The sequence below is a fragment of the Quercus lobata genome, chromosome 6 (assembly GCF_001633185.2).
Source record: "Quercus lobata isolate SW786 chromosome 6, ValleyOak3.0 Primary Assembly, whole genome shotgun sequence".
Taxonomy (NCBI): domain Eukaryota; kingdom Viridiplantae; phylum Streptophyta; class Magnoliopsida; order Fagales; family Fagaceae; genus Quercus; species Quercus lobata.
The window spans coordinates 20,282,552-20,294,409 of NC_044909.1; the positions used below are offsets into that span (position 1 = coordinate 20,282,552).

The following is an 11,858-nucleotide window of genomic DNA, read 5'->3' on the forward strand; positions in this document are numbered from 1 at the left end:
CATGGACTGAGGCAGTCACAGGAACCTGGGGAAAAGAAGGCTCTACCTTAGTCTTCTTCCGGGTCCTTGAAACCAAAGGTTCCCTGACATCCTTGCCTTCCTGAGGTGCCAAGTGTGCTTGAGATTTCCCCGATTTCCTTTTTTTCGCCTCAGAGCCTATCTCCACACCTCCTGTACTTTCACCAACATCAGCAGCTTTCATTTTCTTCGACTTGACATCCTTACCTTTACTCGGAGCAGTGGCAGCACTTATTGTCTCTGTTGCACCCCTTTTGATGGGCACCCCAGAGGAAGCACCAATGATGAAGCTATCACCTAGCCAGGTCTCAGGAAAATCCTGTCCATAAACCACCCAACCTCCCCTGGAGGCATGCCACTCTGCAAATCCAGTCTTGCTGCTTGCAGCAGCAGAAACAATCCCAGCAGTAGGAAGGGATAAACGCCTATTGGATGACGGAGCAGAAATAATGCTAGGATTCGGGACATCCCGAACTGTGCCAGTGCCAACATAATCAACAAAGGACTTTTGCACTCTCCTCCAATAACTCGTATAGCCACTAGAAGCAAAGACTCCTCTTTGGGAGTTAGGCACTGCAAATTGGGGGCTCCTCCGCGACCAATAAGAAAAGGCTTGCAGCCTCAAGAAAGGATCCAATGAAGGAAGGGATGGCACCACATCCTTAAAAACTGGAGGAATGTCCTGATCAAAACCAAATTGTCGGAGCACCCGGTGTGCTGAATAATGAGTATATTTTGGGCCACTTGAAGAAGGCACAGGAAGCCAGGAAGGGCTAATGCAGGCAAGATAAGCCAGACTGCCCTCATCACCACGGCGCAAGTCAAAGGTATTACCTGTAGAAGATAAAAAAGAAGACAACACAGAATCACACGCAAAGCCAGGACCAAACTCACGAGGGGATCTCCAATATAAGCTCCCTGCTTGGTCAAACAACTCCACAAGATTGAGGCCACCACCTTTCAAGCTAATCCAACGAAAAATAATGGGAAAGGCATCAGTAGAATTGCCACAAATACCCTTCACTATGTCGGGGGATCCTTGGAACTTGTCCTTCACAAATTTCAAATTCCTACACTTAGCCAAAGTAGCTGCAGAACGGTCCCACATGAAAATCTGAAGAATAGCGCAATGAAGAGATGAAGTGATCACATAACAAGAATCACCCTCAGCCTCATCTCCATGAAGCTGGTCCAATTGAGAATAAACGTGACCCAAAAACAGAGGGGCCAAAGGATACTGGGTACCTCGAGCCAACTTGATTGCCAACGGAAAAAACGAAGACTTAACTCCGTACCCAGGGAACTCACTAAACAAAAACTTACTAAGCCAAAAAGCCAGGAAACCGGCCCACCTCACTTCCTTATCTTTTTCACGAGAGAGGGTCATCACCCATCTCCCCATCCTAGCCGGCTTACCACCAGAAGAGGCGGCGCGACCACCGAAGTGACCAAATAATTTTTCTTCTACCACGAGATCCTCACCAGAAAGGTTAATATCAAAGGGATTCTCTTCACCAAACACTGGGAGGAGGAAGTTATTAACCACATCCTCTAAGGTGATTGTTAATTCACCAGTAGAAAAGAAAAAAGTATGAAGGGAAGGGCACCAACGACGTACCAGATGCCTGAGCCCTTTGGCGTCTCTGAAGCCCTCAAGGTTTCTGGAAATAGCCACTGCCTTTAGGATACCGGCGCGCTCCAAACGACCCACAAATTCAGCATCAGACAGTTCCTTGTCTACCCATATAGGCCAGCCCTGAATCTTTCCTGGAACAAAATCAAAGAAAATAGGAACCGCCTCTCGGATTCCTTGTCTGATCTGGAGATCAAAAATCTCTCTAGGGTCAGGAACTTGGGCGGAACCAGCGAAACCCGCTTGACCAGAAAACATCCAAACGTGAGGGGATGGAGGAGCCTCACCATGAGATATATGAGGAAAAAATGCGCTGAGAGAATACCAAGGATCTCGTAAAGGGAAGGCCGGACGTTCAGTAACCTCGTGAGAATCACTCGAAGCAGAACCAGAAGAACCTTCACCCTCAGAAGGACTGGGAGTACGCTCTCTCCTCTTTCGAGAAGAAGAAGAAGCCATCGAAACAACACGCGCTCTGAGAAGAAAAAAAGATTGAAAGTGCGAAAGGGAGGAAGACCAGAGTAACGGAGAAGAAGAGAAAAAAGAAAGAGAAACACAGAGTGAAAAACTCAGAGAAGCAAAGTGATAAGGTGAAACGGCTACAATAAAGGCGCAAATAGCAGTTGAGGAAAAACAGTTTATGGAAAGACGCGCCAGTTGCCAAGAAATTTAATTTGAAGTGATCAGCAGTTATTAATGAGGAATAACGGGAAACGAGAAAAGTGGGTAGAGGAGTTTTACCTCAAATACCCAACTGCCACGTCCCGTATAAAGAGGAAGCTGCGAGAGGTAATAATGATAAGGGAATGCAACACGCAAAAAGGAGGCAACTAAAAGCAGCAGAAAAGGGCCGGGATCCCAATTAAAAAGAAAGGAAATCCAGTAGAAGTCAAAGGAAAGGGGGATACCATGAGAGTCCTAGGAAACCTAAATCACTCACGCGTGGGTTTCAGGCAACCCACGAGCTCGGGGGGCTAAATGTTGAGGTCTAAAATAAGTCATAATGAAATAAGCCCAAAAACAAAAGAACAAGTCAAGCCCAAAAGGAAAATCTCAGGCTAAGCCCAAAAGTAATAGGCACGGATGACACATGGGAGGCAAAAGGAAGGCCCAGAGGATCCTGAAGCCCAGAAAAGGAAGAATCATCCCAAAAAGAGACCACGGCAAAAAATATAAAGAAACGAGATCCTCAAATCCCTTCAAGCACAAATAAAAAGAAAAGAAGACTAGGACAGATCGGTAGAAAGAAGACAGGAAAAGAAAAGAACAAGGAACGCAAGCGACCTTTCATGGCACAGACAGCAAAAGGGCCTCGGGAAACCAGGACAGGGAAGAAAGAATGGCAACGAATGACTTTCAAAAATGGCAGAACAGGATTCCGCCCAAATAGGAAAGAAAGGAATACGCCAGAAATGAGGATACCGAGAAGGGCATACCTCAGCACGTCCCAAAGAGGATGGCCAGCCAGGAGCTTTCGAAGGAATCAGAACCAAGAGAAGGAAAGAGTGAGAGAAAACGGCAAAAAGACTTACCGAGGTGACAGAGACCGAACATGCTCTGTTTGCAAAGTAACAAAACAGGGGAACCCGGGACGCCCAGAAAAACTCCATTATAAAAGGAGGGGACGGGCCGTGAAGAAAGCAGCGAGAAAAAAAGAAAAGAAGCACAAAAAAAAAAGAGAAGAAACTCTCTAGGAAGAACCATCAGAAAGATCCATCCAGAAAGAAAAATACTAAGGGAAGAACAAAATACTGTCTCCCGATATCCTGTAAAGGCCACTATTGCACATACTCGGATTCAACGGGAATCAAACTTTGCAAGTTTTGAAGGCTGAAATAGCCATTCAAGACTGCAATTTTTGAGCTTGATTGGACCTTGTATCACGTCTTAGTGAGCTTTCTGTAATCAAACAGACAATTTGTTAATAAAATACTGCTTATTAATTCCCAGGATCCCACTGCACCTTTTTCTTTATCGTTTTTTTTTTGCTAATCCTGTCTTTCTTCTGAATTTACGTCGTTAATATTTTGGCATTCTACGATATCCTCGTTTGTCATTTTTGTATGATGTCAGGAGTATTCTCTGCACCTACTTGACTCTTAAACAGCTCGTTAGCTGCGGTGAGCCAAGGCCCGGTCCACCAAATCCTCTCTTCCTTTTTTTTCATTTAGGCCCGGGATCCTTGGGCCTGAGTATCTTGAAAAAAAAGCACTCTCACAACCTTTAGTTTGCTTTTACCAGAAATCACCGTAATATTTTCCAAAAAACCCTCAGAGCCCTTGAAATCCACCTCGTTAACCTTACTGCTCAAAATGAGGTTTATATGAGCCATTATGGTAACCTTATTCCAGAAAATGACCTTGCTTCGAATATTGACTTTGTTCCAGAAAATAACCTTGTTTCAAAAAATGAGGCTCTTGTGAGCCGTCTTAAAGCCTACACTAGTCAACTCTTTGGCAAAGAGGGAATCCATTCAATGGATAAAGAGACTATAATGGGCACTAATTATGCTAGATTGAGTCTTAAGACCCAATCCATATTAAGAAGTGCTATTGCCAACTTGCCTTCAGATTTACAATCTCGTATTTTGGATAGCAAGGCTATGTTTAGGTCTTTTGACCTATGGTCCAAGTATTTCAGAAAACTTGTTACTGCCACTATTCCTAACCCTAATGAATTAGACGAAGGTGATAATGTCGTTATTCAGCTTGAATGGGAAGATCACTTTGGGAGCAGTCTCAGAGTATATGAAAAGAAACATCCATTTCCTGGTCTCCTTATTGATTTTGATGATGGTTCATATTTCACTGATGAAGATTCAGATGATAGTGATGATGATGATCCTAATCCTAGCTGGCTTTCCCAAATGTTTGAATATGGCTTTGTTAGGTTTGTAAAGTTAACAAGCCATAAATAGGCCAGTCAACTTCCACAGATCATTCAGAATGCTATTAAAGGGTTTGAAAACTCTTCCACTAGACCTTTTGTTACTATTAGATGCTGGAGCACTCTACCAAAATGGGAAAGAAATAACTGGATGAATGTTAACTCCTCAAAGCATCTCATTCTCATTAATGTTTATACTCACCAAGGGCCATGGTTTAAGGGAAATTCCCAATTATCCTTTAAAGATCCTTTTGGTCTTGCAAATTGTTGGAGAAATTATTTTAATAATCAAATTCGTGAAGTTGCTCATAATCTATGGAAAAACTATCATTTCATAGGAAGCACAGATAGAATTGCTATTTTTGGTCCCAAACCCTATGCTGATGCCTTTGTTCACCTATAAACAGAAGATCATCCTAATCTAGAAAGTCTTCTCATTCCAGGGAAAACTCCAAAGTTTGAGCCAATTTTATATTGCGGATTCTGCAATAAGTATGCTATTTACCATGAGCATGTTTGTGATTCTCCACAAGGTCCTTTTGATCCTTTTGATGGTTATCCATCCGATGCTCCCTCTACTGATTGATGAGGTCACTACTGTTACAAGACTGATACTACTTTATTTGTTTGGCTTGCACAAAAGCCAAAATATTTCATTGTCCATGACGGATATGAAAATCTGGAACTGTTTCAAGATACTCCGGATTTTGCGGAAGATTTTGATTCCTGTATTTGTCTGGCCTGCACAATGGCCAATGCTTCAATATTTGCTACTGTTGGAAGCTTGTTTCCCACCAATATGATGCTTTCAAAGGTTCCCAAAGACCAGTGTTCACATGAAGACATTTGAAAGGCATGCTAGTCCTTTTTATTGGTTTCTTTCCTATTGGTTTCTTTTGTCACTAAAGGACACCAATAATGAGGACTTGTCCCTAAACTTATAAGTCTATTGCTGAGCTCTACGGTGGATTCATGCAATCTTGAAGATTCCCCACAATCCTAGGTGAAAAAGAGAAGAAAAATTCTATTTTACTATTCAGTTACTATTCACTTGTCACTGTTCATCCGTTACTGTTCATGACACTGTTCACTTCGAATTTTGCCTATTTAAGAGGGGGTTGTCCCTTATGTTTGGGGGCTTTTGAAGTCAAGTTTGAGTTATGATTTCTCTTCCCTTAGAACTAGCATTCTTAGAGAGAGAACCCACCTTGCTTCTACTACTACTACTACTACCTTGTTCACATTTGTTCACTACAAGCCTTGTAATCCTACAAACCTTGTAACTAGGACTAGTTCAAGTTTTGTAACTGTTAACCTGTAACTGTTGAGATCTTGTATTCACTACTACTACTGTAAGTGTTTATCCTACTTTCAATAAGAAGTATTTTCAGTTCTATGTTCATTACTTTACTTGTTGCTACCGCCACCTTGGACGGATTACCGCCATACCGGACGGTTCTAAATTGCTTTCATTTATTTTGAATTATTGTTTTTATTTACTTTGAATTATTTTGATATATACTACTTGGCTGGTTCTACCGCCTTATTATTGTTCTTATATTCAAGTTATTTACATTCAAGCTATTTACTTTCAAGTTACTTACATTATCTTCACTACAATATTACTATGCTTCCGTCTCCTTCTCTTCAGCAGTGCGTCCCCTTCCCCCTTTATGGTATCTATATATATATATATATATATATATAAGATCTAAGCTACAGTAAACTGTCAAAGATGACAGTCTACTATAGGATGTTAAAATTTTTTGAGTATAAGAACCTTGATGTGTGTGACTTTTTGAGGAGATGAAAGCTAAAATGAGATTTTAGCATTTTTCACATCTTCAATGTGAATGTTCTTAGGCTCCGTTTGGGAGTTCATAAGGGAATAGAATGGAATGATCATAAGGAAATGGAAATGAATGGAATGTATTTAAATAAGGGAAATGAATGAAAATGAATGGAATTAAGTAACCTTGATTGGATATTTTAAAATAAAGAAATGGAAATGAATGAAAATGAATGGAATGTAAGTAATCTTGTTTGGGAGCAACATGGAGGGAATGAAATGGAATCATTTTATAATAATATTACTATTAGACCCCTATTTTAAAATAAATGGTTGAATATATAGGGGTATTTTGGGAGTTTTAGTAAAAAAAATATTAAATCTAATCTCATTCCCTCCCATTCCTCCCAATTTCGGGGGAATGAAAATTTGAGGTTTTAAAGGAATAGAGAGGAATGAGTGTTCTCTCCTACTCTTTCCATTCCCTCCTACTTAAACTCCCAAATAAGGGAATGAGTTTTCCTTTCCTTCCGTTAGAACTCCCAAACAAGGGAAGGGAATAATATTCTAAAATTATTCTTTTCATTTATTTCTATTCCATTTCATTCCCTTCTCCCAAACGAGGCCTGAGGGATTCATATATGCGCCAGAATTTGGCATAATGGTCAGCCAATCAAGCTTAGCAAAACCAACATTATAGAGTTCAACCTAAACCCAACTGAATATAGGGTTGAGTTGAGATTGGCCTTCATTTAATGGGAATATAGTCGGGTTAGAGTTAAGATTTGACTTTAAGGTGTCAAATTTTATATATAAGAAAAATGATATATTTATAACATTTTTACAACTTTCTTACAATAAATCATACGTGATAAGTTGTTACTAGTTATTATTGGTGGATAAATAATTTTATTATCTAGGATTTTTTGTAAAAAAACTGTAAATATAGCACTTTTCATAAAATGTCATTGATGTGAATGCTAAGCAATATTTTGATGTTAGAAAATCCACACACACGCATATATATATATATATATATATATATATATATATAAAGATGACGTATATATTCATTATATATTTGTATTGTGTTTATTTGTTGGTTAATTTTTTTTTTATATTTTTATATATTAATAGAAAACTCTTGTTTTATTTTTTTATTTTTTATTTTGTCTGAAAGGAAAAGCTCTTGTTTCCATATTTTCTTCTTTATACGATTTTGATTTCCCCGTATATTCTTTTCATTTTCATCATTTTTGTAGACTTTCCTTAGTCTCCACTCTCCGCAACCACAATCCACATCCTTTCGTATTGGTGTCTGATGTTGTTGCCATTACGTTCAAGATTGTGACGGAGGGATTAATTTAAGTAACCATTTGTGCTTGTAAGAGAACAGATATGAGATAATTTTCTTCCTTACCAATTGTAGTAGAGGCTCATTGTATTTTATAATATCATGCTTACACGTATCATGGAATTGAAATTTCAAAGTTATTGATATGTAAACAACTCTTTCACCTAAGATACAGACTGACTATCAGAAACAAATTAACTTAAGGAAAAAGAACTTTGGATTGCTATTTGTTGTGGTTGCCTGATATAACTTGTTCTCTATCTCTTGTATCTGAATTTAGACTGACTTGATGTTTTGGATCACAGGATCAGTACAATCCTTAACTGTGCTTAGCACTTTTAAGCTTCCCATTATAACTCAAACCAGTTTTATATTGAATGTGACATGCTCAGCATATTGTCAAGAATATTTATAAGTAACTTTTCTTTTTTCTTACATGTTAAGTATAACCACTTATAAGTACAAATTATATAAGGAAACAAAATAACGGAGGATTTGAATCACTTCTCAATCTAGGTTTAAGTTTGGCTTCAAAAAAATCTAGGTTTAAGTTCCATGATGTACGTTTGTTATAAAAAATAAAGAACTTTGCTGACTACATATATAGCATAGCAGTAGCGTGCAGTCTAATAGATAAGCTTCATCAAAAAAGAAAAAAGATAAGCAACATTTGGAAAGTATAGGAAAACGTAGTACTTTGAAAAGAAAAAAAAAAAAAAAACGTTATAGTACTGCTATAGTTTTCAGAATTGTCTCAAAAATAGAAAAATATTTTTAGGAATCATTTACTAAGTAGAGAATTGCAAGTCACCGGCCAAATAATCCAATTCAAGTTTAGTCTTAAATAGAAATAGAAGTTGAGAATGGAAAGCTTATTTGTTTAAAAATGAGGTAAAATTCACTTTAAGCAAATAAGCGAATAAAACAAAATAATTTCTTAATGCACTCGTTATTATTTTGCATATTAATTTACACAATTAACTAGAGAAGGTGAAACTCGAAAATTTTTCTATATAACTAGAGAGCTGGGCTGTTATTCGCATTGTGAAAAACAGTTGTCTTCTACCATTGTTGAAAGGAAATAGCTCTTCTACCATTGCTGCAACAATCATGGCTGGAGTTACACAAAACTCCCTTTCATGTCCTCTTATTTCTTGTCTTACTCCTCTCTTTTGTTTCCATTTTCAAGCATTTTATAAGTGGCAAACCAAAATTTCCACCATCCCCACCAAAGCTGCCAATTATTGGTAAACTTCACCAACTAGGCACACTCCTGAAAAGAATCAAACTAAGCTTGAAAAGACTATAACAATGGTGTTCACACAGAAAACACACAGTGAGAAGCAAGAAAATTAGAGAGAATTCAGAGAGAGAAATGAGGAAAGAACAGAGAATTCTGGAAGAATGTTCACCGTCCCTATTCATTACACTTAATGTACAATATATATATTACAAAGAGATCAATAACTGCTCAACTGAGATCCCATAAATCTCGGGATTGATCCGTAAAGAGTGGAGGAAAATCAGGAAAGGATTAACTGTCATAACTATCTAATGACCTGTTCTAATGAAGCTAAGAAACAATTAATCAAAGAAGAGCAAAGACGACAGCATTTCACTAAATACAATTACATCACTGTTTTAAATAGAACAACACTGTTCTGCTTCAGATATAAGAAGGCTGTGCTAGCCGTTGAAGCTCTGGAATTTTGAACATTACTCTGGTTTGTGACTTTTGTGACTTCACTCTTAACAACTCCCACACCGTTCCCTTCATGCCCTATCTAAGAAGTATGGCCCTATAATGTTCTTAGACTTGGGCTATGCTCCAACAGTTGTGGTGTCATCTGCAGATATGGCCAAAGAAATCATTAAGACAAATGATATTATTTTCTCAAACTGGCCGGAAACCATGGCGGTCAATTTTTTATATTATGGATCCATAGATGTAGCATTCTCACAATATGGTGAATATTGGAGACAAGCTAAGAAAATTTGTGTCCTCAAACTTTTGAGCCTCAAAAGAGTGCAATCTTTCCAATATGTAAGGGAAGAAGTAGTTGAAGAATCAATCAAAAAGATATGTGACTCATGCTTAAAAGGGGCTTCTATCAACCTAAGTGAGATAATAATTGCAACCTTGAAAAATATAGTCACAAGATGTGTATTTGGACAAAAATTTGAAGACAATGGTAAGTGCAAGATTGGAGAGCTCCCAAGAAGGGTAATGGTGCTACTTGCAGCATTCAGTTTGGGAGATTTTTTCCCATATTTGAGATGGATTGATGTTCTTACAGGATTTATACCAAGTTTAAAATCCACTTTTGGAGAAATAGATGCTTTTCTCGATCAAGTGGTTCAACAACATATGATAATCAAAGTTGACGATGGTCTGCCTAATAAGAATGATTTTGTGGATAGTCTGCTCGAACTTCGAAATAGTGGCAAGCTTGACTTTGAGCTCACTCATAAAAATCTCAAAGCACTCCTACTGGTCTCTCTCTCTCTCTCTCTCTCTATATATATATATATATGAGACACACATGTTCACACACAATCTAAAGCACAAACAAAGAGAAACACAATCAAATGCTCAAACACACACATTTGAAGTCTTATTTTTGTCAAAAATATTTCAGGACATGTTTGTTGGTGGAATTGATTCTACTTCAATAGCTTTGGAATGGGTAATGGCAGAGCTCATAAGAAGTCCTAGTATAATGATGAGAACACAAGAAGAGATAAGAAGAGTAGTGGGTACAAAGTCACATATAGAAGTTGAAGATATTAATCAGACGAATTACTTGAAATGTACCCTTGAAGAAAATATGAGACTGTATCCACCACTTCCTCTGTTACCTCGAGAAACATCAACATGTGTGAAATTCAGAGGTTATGATATTCCGCCCAAAATAAGAGTGTTGATCAATGTATTCACAATCCAAAGAGACCCTAAAATATGGGATAGGCTAGAAGAGTTCGTCTCAGATAGATTCCAAGACAATCAAATTGATTTCAAAGGCCTAGACTTTGAATTAATCCCATTTGGAAGTGGGAGAAGGGGGTGCCCAGGAATGTCATTTAGTGTTGTTATAGCAGAATATGTTATTGCCAACCTTTTATGCTGGTTTGATTGGAAGTTGCCTAGTGCTAATGCACAAGGGAAAGACTTGGACATGACTGAAGTTAATGCACTCACTGTGTTTAAGAAAATTCCTCTCGAGCTTGTTGCAATACCTTACTCTCCTTGATCAGTTGATTAAGAGATTCACAGTTATGCTAATAATGTAATTTTTCTTCATTTGCTTGTTTGGTTTTCAAATATGCACTTGCTTCTTATACACTTGTTGAAATTAATGTAAGGGGACTCCTACCTTAATAATAACAGAAACTTCCATGTTTCAAAAACTTTTTCATGCTATTTGATATTTTACCCTTTAGTTTGTACTTATAAATTAAGCACATTGATATTTGACCCAATGATTTTCACAGATTTGTTTTGCCATTTAACACTAATTTACGAACATTTTCGTTACTTAAAAGGCTTTTGAAACTATTAAGGAAACTAGCATTTAGAGTCTCATAGCCTCTAGTTTACCGTAGAAACTCAAGTTCCATGTGTTGCAACTTGCAATGTTGACATGGAATTTTAATCCTCATAGAACTCAAGTCTTAGAGGCTCGAGTTCCTCAAAGCAATCTCAAGTTTATAAAACTTGAGTTTCTAATGACAAAATTATTGTCAGGTAAATATCCTCATTGAGTTTAACTTGCTTTGATTCTGGTACTACATTTTATGGCGCCCATCTTTGTTAAAATGTAATTTGTGAAAGTTCAAAAACGTGTATAAACACCCTTGAACATTTAGACCCCCAAATTACAACTTAACCAATTCAAGCATTATGTCAAACAACTAGTGTGCGGAAACTTAACATAAGCTAAATATGGAATTGGTAAAAAATCTAAGCCAAATTAAAATCACATCCATAGCAGAAAATAAAAGGCAAAGATAAAGGGAAGAGAGATGCAAACACAAGGACAACACACGATGTGTTATCGAAGAGGAAACCGAAGCCCTCGGCGTAAAACCTCTCCGCCGCCCTCCAAGCGGTCAATAATCCACTAGAAAATGTAGTTGGGATACATAAACAGCAATAGACCATCCAAGCCTAATCTACC

The 11,858-nt window shown here is 37.8% G+C and overlaps 1 protein-coding gene across 1 annotated transcript; it reads left to right on the forward strand.

The window, feature by feature from the left end:
* Positions 1–3,974: 3,974 nt before the first annotated feature.
* Positions 3,975–11,562, forward strand: LOC115949958 (cytochrome P450 71A1-like). The gene is made up of 5 exons (XM_031067217.1): positions 3,975–4,107; positions 4,222–4,394; positions 8,759–8,948; positions 9,435–10,174; positions 10,320–11,562. Exons 1-5 carry the CDS (start codon positions 3,975–3,977, stop codon positions 10,929–10,931), a joined length of 1,848 nt encoding a protein of 615 aa, XP_030923077.1. The 3' UTR covers positions 10,932–11,562.
* The last annotated feature ends 296 nt before the right edge of the window (positions 11,563–11,858 follow it).